Source organism: Salvia hispanica, chromosome 1 (genome assembly GCF_029641045.1).
Source record: "Salvia hispanica isolate PSC_SH4W2 chromosome 1, Shi_PSC_v1, whole genome shotgun sequence".
Taxonomy (NCBI): domain Eukaryota; kingdom Viridiplantae; phylum Streptophyta; class Magnoliopsida; order Lamiales; family Lamiaceae; genus Salvia; species Salvia hispanica.
Window position 1 is genome coordinate 19,202,064 of NC_142692.1, and position 23,917 is coordinate 19,225,980.

Here is a 23,917-nt window from a genome sequence, read left to right on the forward strand (position 1 = left end):
AACAGTGACGAAAATAGTGACAGAATTCAATATCTCCACAATTAGTGACGGGATTAGTGACGGAAAAGTGTCAGTCAATAATTAGTGACAGATTTTCCGTCACTAATTCGATATAGTTGCGTGTTATTTCGTCACAGTAACTTTAGTGACGGAATAATCCGTCACTAAAGTTTTACTGACAAGCTATTAGTGACAGATCTGTTGAAACTTGATTTGCCACTAGTTTATTTAGTGAATAAATTTCACTGTTAGTGACGGTGGCAAATTTTTTGTAGTGAATCGAGCTTTGATTTTTATAAATTTTGTGAAATTAAAAATTTCAATAACAGTTTTAACATTTTAGAATCAAAGTATATATCGAGACGAACAACGCTAAACATGTGTTAAACGAGAATAAGAAATATGAGTCACTTTCAATTTTGGCTTCTTCAAACCAAGATGACCTATTACTTAAAATGAGAGTATCTTTATCTTTATTTTATTTCCTCTCACTTACTTTACTCTCAACACTTAACACACGAAATAAAACTGTATAAAATTCTGTGCCGCCCAATGAATGGGTTATCTTCCTTGGACGAGGGAGTGTTAATATTAAAATTTATACTTCTTCCATTTTCTAAAAATAGGAATTCTTTCCTTTTTGGTCTGTTTAAAAAATAGAAACTCTCAATTTTATGAAATGAACCCCACAATTCACTAATGTTCTACCTGATATTTTGGCAATCAAGCAATCTATACTTTTAAAATTCAAACGTGTTTAATTTACTAGCCATCTCCACCTCCGGGAATTTGCAAAAAAAATAAGATGGTAAAGTGGAGAAATGGTAAAGTAAAATGGAGAATAATATTGAGAAAGTTTATCATTTTTACAAAAAGAGTGTCCAAAAATGACCGGGACTTCTAATAACGGATGAAAGGAGTAAGGTTTAAAGAATTTGTCTATACGAGGGTAATTTGGTCAACTGATAAATATAGTAAAAGAATTAATAAAAAAAAGGAAAAAGAGAAAAAAAAACAAAATTTCATTATTTTGGAAAAATTAGTTCAATAAACTGTATACCTCATATTACCATTTCTCAGTTCCCCTCTGAATATACATGGACCCAACGTCATCAGTTAACATCCGCCCGCCGGCATCGGCAAAGCGTCGCCGCCATGTCTCCCTGACCACAATTGACGCTCTCGGAGCCGACACTCTATTCATGATTTTCACTTTTCTCGACCTCGTCCACCTAATTCGCTGCTCCGCCGTCTGTCACTCATGGTAGAAGCGATTTTTCCTTATTATATTGTTCCTCTTCTTTGGTGCATCTGTTGATTTTAGTTATTTCTTTTAGGGCTTTGTCTTTGTATTTGTTAATTTTGGCGCGTAAATCGAATGATGGAAACTGAGAAACAGTTTAGAGAGATAACTAGCAAATTATTGAAACATTCATTTTAATTTTTAAATATCATTAAACTTGAAACGCTATATTTTTTTGGTTTGTTTCATGGTTGAAGGAGGGCAGTGATTACTAAACTGAAGCTGCTGCAATTACAGTATCACAAGCAACATCAGGCTGATTCTGCTAGCGTCTCTGATTTGTCTAATTATTCAGAAAAATTGATAAATATACAGATGGAGCAGCTAGCTATGGATCAACAAAGATCGTCTTTACAAGAAGGACGTGTTGGTGTTTTTCAGTGGAAAGCTCACTCGGTAGGGTAAATCTTTATCCTTTTCTACTCTATTCATATCGGCCTGCCACTTTTAGTTGTTTTAAAGCTTCAAAATTTTACTAACTTGCATTGAGTTAAGCAATTTAAGTAACGATAAATACTCCCTCCGTCCCACAATAGGAGTCATATTTGGTGTGAGCACGAGTTTTAAGAAATGTAAAATAGTGGATTAGAAAAGTTAGTCGAATATGAGGTCCACTTTTTTATGTTGGTTTTACAATAGAATGTGAGAGAAGTGAGTTAGTGGAATGTGGACCTACTTACCATTTATGGTAAAAGTAAAATGTGACTCTTATTGTGGGACGGAGGGAGTACATTTTAGTAATATGTTGATTGGTACTCACTACTACACAGGCCTTCAACGAATCATATCACTTTTTATATATTTTTTTGAGTTGCAACTATGTCGCACTTGGTAGAACTTCCCCAAGGGCCCAAATTGGAATAAACCTGTGGTCAACTTGGAATGCACTTGTGGAACTGCTGGCTCCAACTCATCTGGACTTGACGTATAGTAGGTTGGCACGTACTCTTACAAACCTGTGCCAACCTACGAACCACCAGATCTGACCTGGAAACCAGTGGTTCTACAACAACCATGTCAACTTAAAGATATGAACTGAGTGCCATTGATGAGCAGATGGATGTAATTAATACTTATGGAACTCTTCTGTAGTATATCTATTTGATCGTCTCCATATACATTATACATATAGGGAGGAATAGTTTAAGACATTTTTTGGAGTATGCCTTTGTCTGGACACAATTAAAGGACCAAAGTTCCTCTGAGTCAGTTCAATTTATGTTCCAACTGTGATCAGCTTTGCTAGGTTAGCTCAGGATTTATTGAAAAAGTTTTAGCCACTCCCTTCAAGTTCAGAATGCTACAATTGTCCTTGATTTCACAGCTATCTTCACATCTAGTTTTCTCATTCTAGGAAATCATTTTAATTAATATATTTGAGTATAAAGTATAACATTTTCCCTTTCCTAGTATTACTTTTCTTCGAATATCTGCATTTGAAAATGATGGCATTATGCAACCAGTCGGGTTTTCTGAACCATATTTTCTGTCCACCTTATTGACTGATAAATTCCTACATGGATATTAAGTTTTGAATGCCATTACACTTTATTTGGATTTTATTTTCCAGAATTCCATGGTTAACTAACCCTTGACATGTTTGCTGTGCTTGTATATTCTTTTGTCTATTCGTTGTGCACTTTTCCCCAACCAGCTCTAGGATTGTGCTTATTTGAAAGTAAATTATTTTATCAAGTTACCATGTCAACTATTCATTTCTGGTGTCCAGTTCTTTCATTTCAGATTTTATGATCTCTTTGGTCAAATTTATGTTAAAATTTCAAAGGCATAACTATATTAGCATGCTTTTTTCTTAGGTTTACCAAATGCAGAATGAAAATGGGATTGATTCTCACTGGTGTTGGAGATAAGGTATGAAGCATTCTACTTTCTACAACTAAGATATCAAGAACACCGGCTTGTGTCTTTGTTAGAGCAGCATAGTTGGTTTTAAGAATATGTGCAGTAGGCATCTGGTAGCTCTTCCATTTTGTTCTTCTTTTTAACCTTTTTCTTTAAAAGAGAACTAGATGCAAGGAAGGATTAAAAAACAACTAAATAGAGTATGTTGGCAATAAGAGACTGGCTCAAATATTTTACAAAAGAAAGTATGCTGGCAATGAGAAACTGACAATTTGATAAATATGACCTGAACTAACTTTTGAATAAAATTATATACTGAAGAATCGTATATTTTCTTATGCTATTCTGAATCATCTAGTGGTAAATTATAGTTAATCTCTGTGAGGTCAAATGAAGAGATATGTACCAGTCTGTTTGCATTTATAGTGTCGTGTAGTACTGACCTATAACTTAATTCTAAAAAAAGGTCCGGACGATCTTGTTAAAAAAATTTATAGATTTAGTTTTCTATTTATTTTTAAATAAATACTCTGAAAGTACAAAGACACAGTAGCAGTTATTTGTAGTTTACAAATCTGAAATACTCCCTTCGTCCATGATTTAAAGATCCATGTACTTTTTTCCACTTTTGGTATGCGGACAGCGGACCCCACATCCCACTAACTTGTTCCACTCACATTCCATTATAAAATTAATACTAAAAGTGGGACCTACATTCTACTATCCTTTTCCATTTACTTTTCTTCTCAATTTCAAACAATTTCTTAAGACCTGTGCTGAGTCAAAATGGCTCTTTAAATGATGGACGGAAGGAGTAACAATTTCTGTCAACTGCATATAACAATTTCTGTCTGACTGCATATAACAATATCCTTCAATCATATTCTCAATACTTCACCATACAATGTTTCCTTTTCAAACAATATTGCTTATTCTTTATGTGAGAATAAATAATGTTTAGTGATAATGAATATCAGATCACCCTCTCGATTATTCAAGTCTAAAAATGCTGGGCATTTTTGCCAAAAGGATATTGGATGAGCAAATTGCCGGTTCCCCGTTGTTAATTATAGGCATTCCAATTACAAAATAACCATGCGAATGAGTCCAAATCCTATCACAATGGTTGGCTCTTATAATTTTGTCTCTGGTATTTCTGTTTTTGTTTTGCTGGGGGATGTTCAGAATATCTAGTACTCTTGGGTAATTAGATGCTTCAATGAGTGAATGAACCCAATAGTTTATGAATGACCCTGCTGACGATAGTATTTGTCAAAAATAGTCTCCTAGGCAAACGAGCATGATTTACTTATCTATTCTTCACATCTTTAGATTGCATACATACTTTGGATGCTTAGTCTTAAAAGTCACAGGTGATGCGTCTCTGGTCTGCAGAGAGCTGCAAGGGTTTGGATGAATACCAGCTTCCGGATAGGGCACCGTTAATTGATTTTGACTTCGATGAAGGGAAGGTAATGTTGAACTGCTTGGTGCATTAAATGTTTTCATATATAAAGCACAGACTTCTTTTCTTGGAATGTTTTTAGTTCTTCCGTAGTCTTTGAAAGATAGATAGTATTTTTTGGTGAAGGGATGATGAAATCTTTAGAAGTGAGCTTAATACAATTGAACACTTATATTGTGGCTTTTACATTGTTAGAAATTGAACCCATAGCACCATCGTTTATAACCGAGGGACTGGAAAAACACATCTAATTTGATATCCATTATTATCTAATTATGATTTTCTACCAAATTGCCTAGATTTTTTAGATGGAAGATTCTACTAAAGATATTAGAAGTGTGTAAGACTTATTTTGGTTAAGCTTTTAGAACTTGAGCTCTTTTAGATCCGTATTCTAAAACTAGGGCACCTACTTTTGTAAAATACTTTAAAGAAATAGCCACATTTTTGTGGGCTTTCCTTACTTTTCTTTATCTTTAAAACAATGTTTTGAGAGACACCTCGGTGCGGATCTGCAAAAAAAAAATGCATGCGGTCCCTACCGGTGAAGGGGGACTGATGCGATATGAGGCACAAGTCTAGCACCCCTGTGTGAAGTTTCAGCATTTTTACCTAATTTAATAGGCTACTATCATCCTTAAGAATTAAGATGAATTCGGTTTCTTTCCATTTGCAATTAGGTTTTCCTTGTTTGATTCCTAGTCTAGTCAGGAGAGACCTCTGTTGAAATCTCCCTATATAAACACCTCCAGAAATGAAGGGTGGCCTAGTGGAAGAATTGGAGTATCGACAAGTGTCGAGGCCTCAAGGAGGAACTCTCGTTATCTTCCAATTCATAATTCTTGATTACTGTAATTAATTCCATTCAATTATTCCTTTTAATTGTTTCATATTGTCGAGTATTTGGCATGTTTTAGTTCCACATCATTATCTGTTGCTGTTGGATCATATTGGAGAAATTGGCTATGAGGATATTTCATTGTAGTTTCATCTGTTGTAAATTTAAACTGTATTTATTAACTTTATCTATTGTAGTTTATTTGGGTTCCTGTCTAAATATTGTCTGTATATAAAGTCATTAACTTTGGGCTTATTTTGGTAATCTGAAGTCTGAAGGCTAATTGCATATACATTTGGGTTTTGTTTCTCACTATCCTATAGGTTGTTGGTCTTGTGGGAACACGTATATGCATATGGAAGCGTATTGGAACTAGAGATCTATTTTCCTCACGCGAAGGCTTGTTTACCAGGGGATTGTGTATGCGGTGGGTGATATTTCATTCTGTGTGTAACGTGCATTCCATAAAGTCTAAGAACTTTAGAACTTCAAGGAAATCAACTATTTTAGAAGTGAAGTCAGTATTTCATGAATTTACACACTGGACAACCATCACACTTTTTTTCCATCGAGCATATTCTTGATTTCTTTTCTTTCCTTCCTGAAATTACACTGAACATAAAATCTTATCAATGTCATGATAGGTTGTGTGACTAGATGATCCACTATTTCCACCGTTAATACATGTTCCATACTTGCATGTAGAGTCCCTAGATAACATTTCCTTATCGTACTAAGAAATGTTTTTGTGTTCTGTGACATCTCTGCTAATTTTGCTTCTTATGGTTTTATCTGGTATGTTTCACATGATGATACCTTAAATTTTCTTATCTGGAATGTTGATGAAGACCACTCTCCGCAAAAATGGACAGAGATATAGATCATAAGATTAATTCTTTTCAGATTAGCTTTTGCCTAAAATGCCAAAGTAATTTTCTTTCTTTCCAGTTATGTAGACCCACAGGCACTGGTTGGCTGTGAGGATGGGAAAGCGCGTGTCTTTGACATGTATAGCAGAAAGATTTCACAAATAATCAAGTATGTTTGTTTCTTTGAGATTCTCTACTTTTCTTCATTTTATCAATATTTTGGTGTCACTCAGGTTTCTTTTCTCAGTATGTTCTCTTTCTTTGTCCGTAGATGGCCCCTATCATTGTTTTCCATATGGCTCATGCCCTTGCAGTCTTCATTTCTTACATCATCATTGACATTTTTTACTAGCGCCGTGCATCCTATGATCTGAAGAATACATTTTAAGTTACAATTTTTCCTCCATCTTTTGCTGTGTTGCAGGATGCATCCTGGGGCAATATCAAGCTTATGTTTTAGCGATGAGCAACTGATTGTCAGTGGTTCTTCTCTTGGTGGTATCTCAATATCAGATCTTTCATCAGATCAGAGGGTGGTTACCTTTGACGCAACTAGTTCTGCAGGTTTGCCCAATACAATTGTTATATCTGATCCACGTATATGTTATAATCCTGCATTTGTTCTTTACAGGGTTAATTTACGAAAAAACTGTTAACTTTGCCTGGATTTGGTTTTTGGTTAGACTCGACTAATATAACGTATTAATAATGTCACCACTTCCTAATTTGTAGCGAAAAATCTCCCAAAATTCACCAATAACCGGAAAAGTGATTTGGCATATTATTTTCATGATCCAATAGTTTTCTCCCGCAGTTTTCTGGCCGACGGAGAAAAGAATCTGATAGGAGTAAAGGCAGTTGACTGAAAATCCAGGAGGAAGAGGCAGGAAAATAACAGCGAACATAATAGAGAATGGATGAAAAAAATTTATAACTGAAAGATACAAAAATAACCTTCCGGGAGGCCCTATGGCTAAATAACTGTCCCTACAGCTGAACTTTACCGTCCTAAACTCTAAACTCCAAGGCATATAGCTCTTCCAATGAGGAGCTATTTATGAGAATTACATAAAGATTCCACTTCTACTCAAACTACAATAGATAAACCTATCTGTTGAGACTTTACTAATAACAAAGACTATTTAGTGAAACAAATACTAATAATATAGAATATTAAATAACTTATATTCCCTCTGACCCTTGCTAAGTGATTCATATTCCTTTAGGGGTGTCCCAAACTAAGTGAGTCATTTCCTTTTTTGGCACTTTCTCTCTTACATTTTCCTCTATCTTACTTTATTCTCTCCACTTAACTAACAAAACTCCATTTTCTTAAAACCCATGCCGAAATGTAATGCCTCACTTAGTGAGGAACGGAGGGAGTACTAATCTCCAGATAGTGAAGAATCCATATCATAATCTGTAGGATAATGATTGGTATCGGAATCATGCAACAACATTTTTCCAGTCATTGACAAATTTTGGAATACAAGTCATATAGAAGTTGGTGACTTCTCCACGACTATTAACCTTCTTTGTAGTACTCCCTCCGTCCCGGCTAAGATGACACATTTCTTAGTTTGTGGGATTTTTCGAGTCGTTGGTTAATGTCTTTAATTGGAGAGAAAAGGTGGGTGTAAGTATTTAATGGAGGGGCAAAGAGAATATTTTAATTGGAGTGAGAAAAATGGTTGGGTTATTAATTGGAGGGAGAAAGTTACAAAAAATAGAAATGCGTCATCTTATTTGGGACAAACCAAAAAGGAAAGTGTGGCATCTTAGCTAGGATGGAGGGAGTATTACATAACTGGCCCCTTTTGTCCCGGCCCTTTATGCCTAGCTGCCAAACTGAAAACAAAATTGCATCTTCTATATATTTCTTTGATACTTTTGAGACTAAGGCCTGTGCCAAATACCCTTAGAAGGACTCCCTGGCAACTGTTGCTCCATACAGAGTAATCCATGGGAAGGGGGTCCGGTAGGGACAAAGTTATTATGTTAGCACTTGTTCAACTGTGGGTATTAATTTTTTATCTTGATTTTGTTTTATGGCAGGCATAAAGACTATGTGTTTGAGCCCAAACTCATATTCACTATTTTGTGGATCAAGTACGGGCTATGCATCTTGTTGGGACCTAAGGTATGCCAGCCAAGGATTCCGTTTCGCTTTTCGGGCCCGTGTTGATATCTTAAGTCTGTAGGTATATAATGTGTAATGAGTCATGATAAGGACTACAAGAGTTCTATGTCATATTTTAGTATCATGAGGTGCATCACATTTATGTGTTATACTCCCTCCGTCCCACCTAAGATGACACATTTCTTAGTCGGCACGGGATTTTAGGAGTTGTTAGTTGGAGAGAGAAAAGGTAGGTGTATGTATTAAATGGGGAGATAAACAGAGTATAATAGTTTAATTGATGAGAAAAAGTGGTTGGATGAATTCATAGGAGAGCAAAAGTTACTTTATTATTTCCAAAAAATAGAAATGTGTCATCTTATTTGGGACAAAATAAAAAGAAAATGTCCCATCTTAGTTGGAACAGAGGGAGTAGTATATTCTTGGCATTATGTCATCTAGAAATGGTCCCCACTCCTCATTCACACCCGGGGATCAGTTACACTCCAGCCCTGTAAAACATGTGTTACGTGTAGGTTGTTTGCATTGTAAATGAAAATACATGGTATGCATTGCATGAATATCATGTAGGTATTAACATAAACCACTGATGACAAGCATGGAGGTGTTAATTTAGCTTATGTATTGTAAAAAGGTACTCCCTCCATCCCACCATAAGCGAGGCATTTTTTTTGGGGCACGAAAATGATATTTAAAGATTTAAATAGTGAATGAGTAAATTATGAGATAAAGTAAAGTAGATGAAGAGAGATAAAGTAAGATGGATGAAATGTGTTATTTTTTGCTAAAATGGAAATTACTCATTTTAGGTGGGACGTCTCAAAAAGGAATGTAAATCAGTGTATGACTTTGTGTGTGTAAGAGAGAGAGGATTTTGTAATGATATTATTGAATGGAGTTAGTAAGGATGTTGTGATGATATCAATGAATGGAGTCACTGACGTATTTCCCCTTAGAACATTGAGAAGAAGATGGGAAACACGAGTGAGTCCAAATGTGCTTTACTCTATGCAACATCTGAGGAATGATGCATCCACGTTGGTTATTGGGGGAATAGATGGTGTGGTGAGAATTGTCAACCAGGACAGTGGTGATGTACTGTCCAGAATCATCATGGAGAATAGCTCTGAATCAAGCTGTTCCATGGACAAGAACAAGTTAATTCAGAAAAAGAAAGGAATAAGACTTGTGGAAGATGATCGCATTGATCTATTGCTAAATCGTCCTCCTATAACATGCTTGGCTGTTGGAATGCAGAAAGTTGTTACTGCACAAAGTGATAAATGCATAAGAGTTTGGAAGTTTGGTAAAAAATGACACTCGTCAGTTATTATATTCCTAAGTATGTCAATCTTTCATGTATTCTCATTGTGTAGAGGTTTTTTTTTTTTTCTTTATGTGTTTCTTAGATATTAATTCTGTTTTTGGTTAGATCAGTTGGTTTTGGATTTAGCATCTTTGTGTCTATTTGTAGCCTTACTGTTGCATGGATCATGAATTAATGTGTAGCATTACACTCTACTGGTAGCCTACTTGGTGGAGCAGGTCTCATGACTGAAAGGTTATGGTCTTGAGTACAACTTTATCCGCATAGGCGGTTCTAGGGGAGGCGGCCGACCCCTTCCCCCGATCTGATTGAAAACCCTTTCTCGTCCTCACGGGCACATTCATTGTGGCAAACTCCATTGGTGGTGTATATGGAGGCATGGTGGCCACACATTGATTTTCAATCCTTTGCAATTGCAACATCAATTTATGAGTTATATACAAGCCTAATAACTTAATTTGGACCAGTTAAATATGATAAGGAACAGTTCACATTAATCTTCAATCTTATAATTTTCATGTAGCTAATATTTGATTTAAGTTATTGAAGAGAGAAAAAAATTTAAAGATGGTGTAGTTTCCATACTAGAAACGTCTCATTTTTAATGGGACAACCTAAAAGAAAAAACGTTTCATTTGTAATAGAATATATTGATTATATATTACTGGGTGATATTTTTGTCCAAGAGGAAAAACATTACCTCAATTACAGTACTAAATTAAAGCTAATCACTTTCTTTCTCTTAAAAATTATCTCAAACTTCACACAATTTTTTCAATTTAATTTATTTTTTCACAAATCATTTTCTTTTTCGTCTATCCCATAAAAATATTTCATTTTCATTTATGAAAAGTTCTCTCAAACTCATTATACATATACATCAATTTATGTATAGCTTATACCACTAGGATCCACCATAAAATATTAATAATAATGTGAGTCACACTATTCACTAAAACTATTTTAACTACCTTTCTCATCGTCACTCTTTACCAATTATGCATTTATTCATGTGCTGTCTCAAATGTCTTTATTTTTTTGGGACAAATGGAGTATCAAATTAAAGGTAATTTTACGTGAATTCTAACAACATCCTAATTGTATATGTTTACATGAAGATTTTATTTTCGTAATTAGGGATGTCAATTGGGCTAACCTGTTCGGGTTTAGATCGAACTATTTGAGTGTGGGCTATTCGGGTTGTGTATTTTTGGGTTGTATATTTTAAACCTAACCCAATCCACCGAGTTTTAGGCTAACCCATTGTGCTATTCAGGCCAAAAGGCTTTTGAATATAAACTCTCGTATAAAAAAGTTCTATATAAAATTATTCAAAATTTTAGTTATTCTTCTCTTCTTCATTTTAAAACCATATACTTCCTCCGTCTACAAAAAATAGAGCACAATTACTGTTTCTGGCCATCCAAAAAAAAAATAGAGCACAATCATTTATAAAAGTTTTCAACAAATAATAACCTTACACATCATTCCACTAACAATACTTCTCACTTACTTTTTCTCCTTCCCTCTTATTTTTTTCCCTTCTATGTTACTTTACCAATTCTACATTAAAACCCGTGTCATACATAAATTGCTCTATTTTTTGTGGACGGAGGGAGTAATATTTTGATATTTTCATGTCTTTCATCAAGAATAGATGGAGAGGAGTCTTTCGTCTTGATCAGCTAGATAAATTAAAATTAGAGTATCAATTCTAATTAAAGCTTGCGTCTTTGTCATTATTTTGGCATCGTTCATAATAAATTCTTTATGAAAAATTAAAAATCTGTTATTACATGAATCATTGTTAAAATGATAAATATATTGAAATTTTGATAGACTAATTCTCAATTTTGTCTTGATTGGCTTTGGCAGTGGTAAGTCTAAGGTGGCGGATGACGAGACGACAGAAAAATGGGCCGAGGTGGAACTTGAAAGTTGGTAGAATGGAACCGAGTGGAAAGATATGGAATGAAGATGGAATAAGACCAAAGAATTTAAGTGCTCACAAAATATAAGTGCTCTTTGTTTGTTAGACTTTACTTGTGGGCCTCAAGGGATTATAAATCGGAAGAGGTCTGTTATTTCTTAATGGGCCATGGTGTTATTTCTCTTTTCAATGGGTTGTTTAAGACAAACATGGCAACTTGGAATGGAGCTATTACGCTAATTATCAATGTGTTTCTAATTTTGAATGGCTGAATTAACAAGCTTCTTTTGTCCGTGAACAGGTGCATGTTAGATAAAGTAAAGAAAGCAATTAAAGGGTAGAAAGCCGGTGGGTGTTGTTGCTATGCAGATGCTAAGCCAGGATCAGCAGAAATCAACCAATTAATTCCGGTGGCCAGAATTTTCGTTATATTGCTTATTCAGTTGGTGCACACATTGCTTGTGTGGTTAATATGATCTGTTTTGGTAAGCTTCGATGACTAATTAATTGGACCCATAAGAGATGAGAAATCACCACTGTTACACAGCAAATCAGCCAGATGAAACACAATGAATAAAAAAGAAAAAGAAAAGTATTTTCTTTTTATATAGGCAAATTAATAGAAATTTGAGTTTGAACTCAGAGATCTTTGTCTCCATCTCACAGACAAAAAAAACAGGTTCTAGTACACAATGTTCTCTTCATGCCTGCAGTGGACCAACAACTACTTCTTCCCACCACCACCACTTGAGGACTCTGTTGGTGATTTAACAATGCTCAAATACCCACCATCTTTATTAGCAATTGTCACAGCTTTCATCTCATTGCAGTGGTTTATAAACTTGCTCACCTCCTGAAACACAAACCCCAGATTCGCTATCAATGAATATGACACTGTTAGTATGTATTCAAACAATATTAACATAGATCAGCTTTGCTGAAAATAGGAGTTAAAGCTACAATGGATATCACTAAACTAAGGACTTGTTCAAGTTCCATGTTATACCCAGATATGTGTTCAAATCCGGCCCAATACTAGTGTTCAAGTTCCAAGCCTTAGTTAGAATTCAAGGCCCACACTGTTGCTCTATGTTATGTGCATAAATCAATTCTCAGTCATTGGGTGGTAAATGGAGCTGCATTGAAGTCCACACCCAGAAATGAAGCTGAATTGGCAATTTTACCCCTCCCAAATTTTTTCTCCCCAAAATCAGATGTCTCAGTGTCGGTATTTTGGTCTATTTTGGTCACAATGGTTTTTAAACCCCTTAAAAAAATTATACTATAAAATTCGAAATTGATTACTTCAAGAGCTATATCTGGAACAATGAACACCTGATATGGATGGTATATATGTGGGCCCTACACGCCCAAAACCCATCCAGATTTATTTATTCCCTATCCATACCAAAGAACTTGAACAAGTCCTAAAGCTACTTGATTCAATTCGTTAAAGAAGAAAAGTAGCCAAGATTGATGAGACCATCTATACAACTTTAGTATACATGACCTATCCTGTTTATTTGCTATAGAACTTTTCCCTTTTGAATTTAGACCGGCTTCTAATCGCATCTTAAGCAGGCACACCAACTTCCAGTCTTTTCGACACATGTTAATTGTTGAAGGCAACTCAGGTATCAACAGATTTTATTTAAAAGCTAGCTAGTGTTTTAAGGTACAGAAGTCAGGTGAAGACAATTATACCATCAAGGCCATTGCAGGTTTTAAACAATACATTCAGCTAAGAGGCTGAGCTAGACTGGGTTTGATAAAGCACAAGCTTCGATTATCCTTGAGTTAAACCAATCCCCAAATGAATGTTACGCATCAGAAAGTGTACTATGTGCAAGAAACAATAAATAGTACTCCCTCCGTCCCTGAAAAGTATGAACTATTTCCATTTTAGTCCGTCACGGGAAAGTATGAACTTTTTAATTTTATTTATTTACTCTTCTCTCTAATAAGGTGAGACCCATTCTCCACTAAAAATACATTAATTACTTTTTCTTTCTATCTATCTTAGTTTACCAATTATGCATTAAAACTCATGCCGAACTAAATGTTCATACTTTTCAGGGCCAGAGGAAGTATCAATCTGTACAGCTACTTTGGCAACTCTACCATAATGGATGAGAGTCAGAGTAAAACTCATCCCCAAAAGCCGACTAACTGCATAAATTTTTAGAATTGATGACCTAACAAAACTTATGATTTATATTGATTAAAAGGGAAGAGTAAAATCACATTAATAGCCATACAAATCACTTGGATTTAAACTGTTTTAAACAACAAGACAATACAAAAAAAAAAAAGCACAAAAATGAGACATACCCTATCAGCATCCATCGCTTTAGTGACCTTTGATGGCTTCGCAACTTTCTTTCCTTGATAATGGAGTATCAGATAATATGGTTAATTAGACTATGAAAGTAAAGGTATAAATTGATGGAGTATAACTTGCGATTTATGTTACCTTTTCGCGTATGGGCCATTTTTCCATGTCGATTGAGAGGAACTGATTTACTTTTCTTCTGCCCTTTGAAGAGATTTCCCTTCTGCGTCATTTTTCTCTTCTTCAACAGATTTGGGGTTTTAGAAATCCTTTCTAGGGTTTCGGTTGAGAATGAAATAAATAGAGAGACCGGTCGCTCCGGATCCAATTAGTGATCCGGTTCAGTTGGATAAAACAGATTTCAATATAGCAAAATAAAGCCGTAAATTATGCACTACTTCACTAAAATTAAATTATTAAATACTTTTTACATATTTATAACGACGGCTGACTATGAATTTATTTTTTTATTCCATTTTAATATTTATAATGTTTAAAAATTTTACAAATTTAAAATTTGAAAAAAATTAAATATTTTCATATTTCTCATTTATAATTTCTTTTTTAAAGTTATTTGGAAAGTTAACAGCACATCATTAATGGATTCTTTGTGTTCCTTCATGGTTGAGAATAGAGGTGCTTAAACGGTTCTCCAGTTCTCAGTTAACCAGAATTGGAATCGGAACTGGCCGGTTAATTGAGAAATCGGAACCGGCGGTACCGGTTCCAACTTTTTATATAAAACCGGTTCCGGTTTGGAATCGGAACCGACCGGTTCCTAACCGGAAACCGGATTATAATTCAATTTTATATTTTATAATTTAACATATTAATAAATCTAATTTAATTGAATTCATTTTGAATTAAATTAAAATAATTTGAAACATTAAGTGATTTTTAGATTTAAATATTGGTAGATTTGCGAGCTCTATTTCTGAAGTATTTAAAATGTTTAAACCGTAAAACTTTGAATCTACCATTATTTTCTCAATCCATTTTTTATGAACTAACTACAATGAGTAAGACATAATAAGTTTGTTTTTAATTTCCAAAGAACTCATACAAATACAATATCATTTCGTATGATAGAAATTTAACTTTAACAATTTTATGTAACAATTCATTTAAGATACGATTTTAACATGTTTGTGAATAATTTATTAACTGTTCCGTTGAATATTAGTTTATCCACCAAAAGTCACAATAAGATCAATTACTATTAGAAATTCCATTGAATGTTAGTTTATCCACAAAAGGGGAAAATAGAATTCAATTTTAAAACTTATTTTTTTAAAAAAATTGCTAAAGTTTAGAACTCTTATTTTTTTTATTAAAAAATTGCTAACATAGACTAGTCCGACCTACTATACTTGTATCACTCTTATCCATATATGAATACTATTGTATTGTTGATTTGTATTTTTTGTGTATTTATTTGAATTTTTAGGTATTATTTGTTATATTTCTAGATGTTGGATTATTATTTTTTTTAGTATTGAACTATTTAAAATTATAAATAAATTCGGATTAAAATTACACATCGGTTCCGGTTCAGAACCGGAATCGACCGGTTTTTAACTGGCCGGTTCCAAACCGGAACCGATCGGTTCCGCTTCCGTTCTATGAAAATTTAAAATCAGTTAACCGGTCAACCGGTCCGGTTAGAACCAGAACCGGCCGAATAAGCAGGCTTAGTTGAGAATGAGTTTAAGAAATTGATGTTTAATGTGTTAAGTGGGTAAGTAAGAAAATTAGATAAAGTAAGGGAAAAAAAAGTAGAGAGATTAAAATAGAAATATGAATAAAGTAAAGGAAATAAAGGAAGATATAGAATGAGGTAGAAATAGAAAGTGAATTAATTGTTATCATATATGAAATCTCAATTATAATGAAACTTTTCAAAATAGAAAAATGACTTAACTATGAAGAAACAGAGAAAGTATATATAAGCGAGACATGAATAGTAATTTTATTGTTAATATAGGAATAAAATGAGTATAGAATTTTTTAAGACAGGGAATACTTGCGCCATACAAATGTTTATAACAGGTAACACTTGCATCATATAAATGTGCAATAATCACACAATTGTGATAAGACAAAGGTTCTTATCGCAGTTCCGATGAAGAGACTCCGGTGTGTTTGGACCGATGGAGCGTCGCGGATTCATTATCCGTCGATCACTTTTGAGTTTGAGTAATTTTTAGCGAGAAAAAAGAGAGCAAGATAAAATAAAATAGAGCTTGTTATTTCCTAATTTTAAATAAGACAAGTCAAGCTTCTATTTATATTAAGGACCCTAGGGTGGTTCGACTCTCTTTTGCGATCCGGGAAAGAACCACATAGAAAACCCGGAAAGGAGCTTATAAACACGCTCGACTCACTATCTGAAGTAGCTGGTCTAGACTGTGTGCACAGTAACGAATATCAAGCTTCCTGGTCCAGCTAATTCACTAGATCACGGGGTCTAGGAACTCACGGAACGTTGGAAGATCTCGGTCGTCGTACACACAGAATACCTCTTCAAAACCCTCAACCACGTATACTAAAATTAGCACAGGTAAGTAGGGATCGATCCCACATAGATGAATGCGCAAATAAATATGTTCAAAGACTCGAGAACTATTTTTGGGTTTGCTGCTGCCACGGTTGAGGAAATTAAACTAGACTTGGTGTTGAAATTTGCTATGCTAACAACTAGATTTAAGAACTACTTCCTAAATTTACCTAGACCTGGGAAAACAACTGACGGTGGGGACCATTTACTGAAAAGGTAAAATACGGATGAAAAGCTGGAAAACAACTAACTAAAGTACTAACTAACAGCGACATCATCTTCTCCAACAATTGGCATGAAACATCCAGTAAAAACAGAGTGAGAACGTAATTCGAAACGAAGCAACAGAAATTAAAGCGACAAAATCGAAGAACAATTAAAACTAAGGCAGATATACGGCTACTAGACGAAGTAAAGTAAAAAGAAAGCAGACAGTTCAAAATCCATGCACAACTCGGTTTCCCCAGTTCAGATCCACACTTCGGATGCTAAATCCACTCCGGATCCAAGCATCTGAAACAAACTCCGTCCAAAATTATACCCATAGCTACAGATTCGCCGATTAACCACAGATCAACAACAACAGCACAGATCCACAACCTATTTCCCAGATCAAGCACATAACATTCAAAACAGAGAATAACATTCAACTTCTGAAATAAAACCTCAAAACACAGAATCAACGTAAATCAACACAAAATGAACACCATCGTGACGTAAACTAAACGGTAAGTAGCAAACAACCAATCGACTTCAGAAACGTTGAAGTTCGACGGAATAAAAGTGCAAAAACTGAATGTAAATGATTGTATCTTTGCCCTACGTGAGGGCGGTGTTACCACTGACTTTCTCCGAAGATGAAACCTCTAACTACCCCAAAATCCCCATTTTCCCAAGTGTGTGTGAGTGTGTGAGCTGAGAGCTAAATCATGTATATTTCGTGTGTTGCATGCTCCTCTATATATAGGCGTGGAAGTGGGTACAACAGGGGCTCTCTTGTGTGAATAGTCTTCTTTGCCCTCAGCTTTTGACTCCCTTCGTCCAGCCATTTTCTCCTCGAATTCGCTCACTTTTTCGCCTTTTTTCCTTCGCTGGTCCACTGCCTTCAGCTCTTCCTGGACCTAGCGATTTCCTTCACACACCTGGCTTAAAAATTGTGTTAGACCTAGTAAAAAGGCGATTTTTCACCACATAACCGATGCATGAAATTAGCCTTATCACTATCCTATTACACACTTATAATACGGAAAAGCAAGATAAATAACAGTGCATAATAACATGAAACTTTTCATCATTAATGCTGAACAAAGTCTTGAAAACGTTCTGGAGGCTTGATCATCCTTCTTGGTCTCAGCTGCCTCTTCTTCTGATGGTTGAGTACCTCTTCCTCGTCTGGGTTTACAGCAGATGGCTCCTCCTCAGCAGGTGTATTGATACTCGTATCAACTCCCCCTCCGATGGAGATGTCCTTGTCCTTAAGGAGCAAAGAGGGAAACCGACGGAATATATCCTGCAGCGGCTCCCAAGTCGGGGTAGGTTGATCGCCGCCAGACCAACGAACAAGTACCTGATCCACTAGGTAGTTCTTGTACAAAACTGATCTGTGTTCCAGAATCTGAACCGGTGTAGAGAGGGGCTGACCGGCAATGAACTCTGAAGGAAGGTCAGCAGCATATGGACCTGGTTCACCTTGAACAAATTTTCGGAGTAGGCTTACATGAAAAACGTCGTGTATCCGGGCACCAGTGGGAAGTTGTAGACGATATGCGACAGGTCCAATCCTCTGTAACACTTTGAATGGACCATAATATCTCCGAGCCAATTTCGCGGATAGGGGTCGGGCCACCGAATGTTGGCGATATTGTTGCAGCTTAAGGAGAACCATGTCACCAACCTCGAATTGGACGTCACGACGGTGACGGTTTGCAGTGTCCCGCATACGCTGCTGTGAGCGTTGTATATTGCGTCGCAAATCCACAAGGAGCGTACCACGCTGACGAATCAAGTCAGCTACAGTAGGAGGTGTAGAACGAGACGGAGGGGCAGCCACCAACGGAGGTGGTTCACGGCCATATAAGGCATGAAATGGAGATGTACCTAACCCTTCATGATGGAAGCAATTGAGTGCCAATTCGGCCCACGGAAGAAGATTAGACCATTTAGACGGTCTATCCGCTGCAAAGACACGCAAATACTGCTCAAGGCCACGGTTCCTAACTTCGGTTTGGCCATCGGATTGTGGGTGATATGCCGTAGTAAAGTGCAACTTTGTACCGCTCAATGTGAGCATATTCTCCCAGGTCGCATTGAGAAAGACAGTATCTCTGTCAGACACAAGTGTCCTCGGGAAGCCGTGGTGCTTGACAATGGTGTCAATGAAGAGCAATGCCACACGCATAGCATCGAAGCGAGAGGGCAGCGGGACGAAGTGAGTATACTTCGTCAGCCGGTCAACAACGACCATAACAGCGGTGTGCCCCTTCGAAGGAGGAAGTCCGGTCACAAAGTCCATAGAAACATCGTCCCATACTTTAGAAGGAATAGGAAGTGGCTGAAGTAGACCATCGGGCTTTTGTGTGGAGTATTTTGTCGTTTGACAATCAACACACACACTGACAAATTTGATCACATCTTTGCGCATCTTGGGCCAGAAGAACGAAATAGCTAAACGACGGAATGTGCGATCAATGCCTGGGTGACCAGCTACAAGAGTGCTATGATGTTCATGGAGCAACAACTGTTTTGACGGTGAGGCGGCGTCAACATAAATTCTCCTTTTGAAATAGATAAGCCCGTCAACATAAGATAGATGTGTAGGAGGAGCAGTTCCTGACAAAATTGAATCTCGCAGCTTTGTCAATGCCGGCGATGTGGCAGTCTCATGACGCAGAGTATCCAGGATTTCTGGAAATGGGTGTGATAGGGCAGCAAATAAAGCCCCCGTCTCAGGTTCAGGCAAATCAACGCGGGATAAGGCATCTGCAACTCAATTTGAGGCTCCCCGTTTATATTCGATTCGAAACTTAAATCCCATGAGCTTGCGAATATAAAAATGTTGGTCTGGAGTCTGAATTATTTGCTGAAGCAATTCCCTTAAACTCTTTTGGTCTGTGCGTATTACAAACTCCCGGCCAAGAAGATATTGTCTCCACTTTTGAACTGATTCCACAATTGCATATAGCTCTTTGTGATAGGTGGAGGCACTACGCCGACGAACCCCCAATTTCTTGCTAAAGAAGGCCAATGGGTGGCCATCTTGAGGTAAGACCGCACCTATGCCCACATCGGAAGCAATCTGTCTCAAGGTAGAAAGTCCGAAAAAAATCTGGTAGACGGAGAACCGGAGCAGACGTCATGGCTGATTTTAAAGCGAGAAAACTGTCCATGGCAGTAGAGGACCAAGAAAATGCATCCTTTTTGAGGAGGGCAGTAAGTGGTGCAGCGATTGTCGCATAATGCCGAATAAAGCGACGATAATACCCGGTCAAACCAAGAAATCCACGTAGTTGTTTGACATTTTTCGGAATAGGCCAAGACACCATTTCTTCAAGTTTTACTGGGTCTGCCTTGAGGTCGCCATTAGATATCAAATGTCCCAAGTAATCAACAGTAGTGCTACTAAATGAACATTTAGAAAGCTTAACAAAGAAGCAATGTAAGGCGAGAATAGATAAGACCTCATTGATATGTTGAGCATGTTCATGAAGCGTGGCACTATAGATGAGTATATCGTCAAAAAAGACAATGACAGATTTGCGCAGAAAAGGCCGAAATATGGTGTTCATTGCAGCTTGAAATGTGGACGGTGCGTTCGTCAACCCAAACGGCATCACCAAGAACTCATAATGGCCTTCATGAGTTCGAAAAGCCGTCTTAAATATATCACCGTGATGCATCCGGATTTGATGATAACCAGATTGAAGGTCCAACTTAGTAAAAAATCGAGCAGAGCCCAATTCATCAAAAAGCTCATCCGTCGTCGGAATAGAAAAATGATCGGGAACAGTCACGGTATTAAGGGCGCGATAATCAACACAAAACCTGAAAGTCCCATCCTTTTTCCGAACCAATAAAACCGGTGAAGAGAATGAACTTTGACTGTGGCGAATGATACCTTGATCTAACATCTCCTGTACCTGACGTTCGATCTCATTTTTTTGAAAGTATGGATACCGATAAGGTCGAACGTTGACTCATTTGGTGTTGGGCAACAAATGTATACGGTGATCGAATTGCCGAGTCGGAGGCATACCCTGTGGCAAACGGAAAACATCAGAGTGAGAGGCGAGAGTCTCACGGATTACAGCAGGCAGATCAGAGGGAAACTCGAGTTCTGTGCATTCCGTGGTAGATGTAGATGAATCAGTCAGAATAATAGCTCATAAACCTCAACGTCATCATCAAAACACAAAATCGTTGATATGCATTGCGGAGAAACCAATCGTGGCGGGGGCGGATCTGCTTTCAAAGAGACAATCGTGTTTTCCTTTAGAAACTCCATTGTCTTTGCGACGTAGTCATGAGTAACTCGGCCCAACGATTCTAACCAATCCATCCCTAAGATAATGTCGGGACCATGGATCGGAAGTAGATAGAAATCCACCAGAAAAGTCAAATTTTGCATATTCAACTGAGCTTGACGAATAATGTGAGAGCAAACTAGAGACCCACCATTGCCGGCATACACCCGAAAAGGTTTAATAGGAGCCAAAGATAAACTCAAGTTTTCCGCAATTCGATGATGCATAAAATCATGTGAGCTCCCCGTATCAATCAAAACCCGAACAGTGTTGGAAATTTGATTCACAAAGTATAGGAACACTCAACAAAGATGAAATATGGAAGATAAGTATTTATAGGTTTCTCACAAAAAGATTACAAAATACAATCAAACGTGCCTCTGCACAACAAAAAAACTCTCACAATTTTCTCAACTTAGAGCTACGGCTCTTTTCCACTCCAACTCACACAATTCCTTTTCTTTCTTTCTATCTAAGAGCTTCGGCTCTTACAAACACTCACTCTTCCTTTCTCTCTACTATGAGCTACGGCTCATTCTCTCTAAATCTCATTCACTACATTTCTCTTTCTCTCTTCTCATACAATGAAGCAAGTACTACTATTTATAAGTAACTAAAGTTGATATATAGCTAACACATGCATGCTACGTGTCCTAATTAGTTTAATAAGGAAGATATCATATAATGACCACACACTCCACCGCCTTACACGTAATGCAATAGTGGCTTCCTTTTAGCCATGAAAACTTCACAAGATTTCATCAACTAAAATGAGGTGGTGATGCACCTACTTCATCATTTTTTCTTAATCTTGAAGCAATTGAGTTTAATAAACTCAACATCCTCCCTTAAACTCAATTCTTCATGTCTTGCGAAGCAGTCGAACTCGTATCGCCTTATCAACGCCGGTGAAAGCATTATTCAGAATCTCCCAGGCTTGTTTTGACGTGGTGGCTGCACTTACTTTCTCAAACGTGGTTCCATCAATACCTTGATAGATATTGAATAATGCCTTCTTGTCTCGTTTCCTTGCATCTCTGAGGGCGTTCTTCTGGTTGTTCGTCAGTGCATCTTCGGCTTCTTGGGAAGCAGGTTCGGTGTAACCGTCTTGAACAATATCCCACAACTCTTGTGATTGCAACAAGACTCGCATCTGAATACTCCAATTTCCATAATTGTGTTTCTCCAATTTGGGAATTTGGGGCTGGACCATGTTCAACGTTGCCGCCATAGGTAGGATCGAGTGGCTCTAGATACCAGATTTGTTGGAAATTTGATTCACAAAGTATAGGAACACTCAACAAAGATGAAATATGGAAGATAAGTATTTATAGGTTTCTCACAAAAAGATTACAAAATACAATCAAACGTGCTTCTGCACAACAAAAAAACTCTCACAATTTTCTCAACTTAGAGCTACGGCTCTTTTCCACTCCAACTCACACAATTCCTTTTCTTTCTTTCTATCTAAGAGCTTCGGCTCTTACAAACACTCACTCTTCCTTTCTCTCTACTATGAGCTACGGCTCATTCTCTCTAAATCTCATTCACTACATTTCTCTTTCTCTCTTCTCATACAATGAAGCAAGTACTACTATTTATAAGTAACTAAAGTTGATATATAGCTAACACATGCATGCTACGTGTCCTAATTAGTTTAATAAGGAAGATATCATATAATGACCACACACTCCACCGCCTTACACGTAATGCAATAGTGGCTTCCTTTTAGCCATGAAAACTTCACAAGATTTCATCAACTAAAATGAGGTGGTGATGCACCTACTTCATCATTTTTTCTTAATCTTGAAGCAATTGAGTTTAATAAACTCAACATCCTCCCTTAAACTCAATTCTTCATGTCTTGCGAAGCAGTCGAACTCGTATCGCCTTATCAACGCCGGTGAAAGCATTATTCAGAATCTCCCAGGCTTGTTTTGACGTGGTGGCGGCACTTACTTTCTCAAACGTGGTTCCATCAATACCTTGATAGATATTGAATAATGCCTTCTTGTCTCGTTTCCTTGCATCTCTGAGGGCGTTCTTCTGGTTGTTCGTCAGTGCATCTTCGGCTTCTTGGGAAGCAGGTTCGGTGTAACCGTCTTGAACAATATCCCACAACTCTTGTGATTGCAACAAGACTCGCATCTGAATACTCCAATTTCCATAATTGTGTTTCTCCAATTTGGGAATTTGGGGCTGGACCATGTTCAACGTTGCCGCCATAGGTAGGATCGAGTGGCTCTAGATACCAGATTTGTTGGAAATTTGATTTACAAAGTATAGGAACACTCAACAAAGATGAAATATGGAAGATAAGTATTTATAGGTTTCTCACAAAAAGATTACAAAATACAATCAAACGTGCTTCTGCACAACAAAAAAACTCTCACAATTTTCTCAACTTAGAGCTACGGCTCTTTTCCACTCCAACTCACACAATTCCTTTTCTTTCTTTCTATCTAAGAGCTTCGGCTCTTACAAACACTCACTCTTCCTTTCTCTCTACTATGAGCTACGGCTCATTCTCTCTAAATCTCATTCACTACATTTCTCTTTCTCTCTTCTCATACAATGAAGCAAGTACTACTATTTATAAGTAACTAAAGTTGATATATAGCTAACACATGCATGCTACGTGTCCTAATTAGTTTAATAAGGAAGATATCATATAATGACCACATACTCCACCGCCTTACACGTAATGCAATAGTGGCTTCCTTTTAGCCATGAAAACTTCACAAGATTTCATCAACTAAAATGAGGTGGTGAT

At 36.8% G+C, this 23,917-nt stretch overlaps 2 protein-coding genes across 2 annotated transcripts; one reads left to right on the plus strand and one right to left on the minus strand.

Moving 5' to 3' along the window:
- Positions 1 to 1,050: 1,050 nt before the first annotated feature.
- On the plus strand, positions 1,051 to 9,999 carry LOC125218401 (F-box family protein with WD40/YVTN repeat doamin). The gene is made up of 9 exons (XM_048120061.2): positions 1,051 to 1,264; positions 1,501 to 1,704; positions 3,121 to 3,175; positions 4,540 to 4,638; positions 5,793 to 5,896; positions 6,418 to 6,507; positions 6,763 to 6,902; positions 8,394 to 8,478; positions 9,435 to 9,999. The coding sequence occupies exons 1-9, from the start codon at positions 1,098 to 1,100 to the stop codon at positions 9,793 to 9,795; spliced, it is 1,305 nt and encodes a 434-aa protein (XP_047976018.2). The 5' UTR covers positions 1,051 to 1,097; the 3' UTR covers positions 9,796 to 9,999.
- Positions 10,000 to 12,309: 2,310 nt separating this feature from the next.
- Positions 12,310 to 14,364, minus strand: LOC125219172 (2,3-bisphosphoglycerate-dependent phosphoglycerate mutase). Its single transcript, XM_048121075.1, has 3 exons — positions 14,209 to 14,364; positions 14,067 to 14,119; positions 12,310 to 12,588 (listed from the first exon to the last, which is right to left on the minus strand). The coding sequence occupies exons 1-3, from the start codon at positions 14,297 to 14,299 to the stop codon at positions 12,460 to 12,462; spliced, it is 273 nt and encodes a 90-aa protein (XP_047977032.1). The 5' UTR covers positions 14,300 to 14,364; the 3' UTR covers positions 12,310 to 12,459.
- Between the last annotated feature and the right edge of the window lie 9,553 nt (positions 14,365 to 23,917).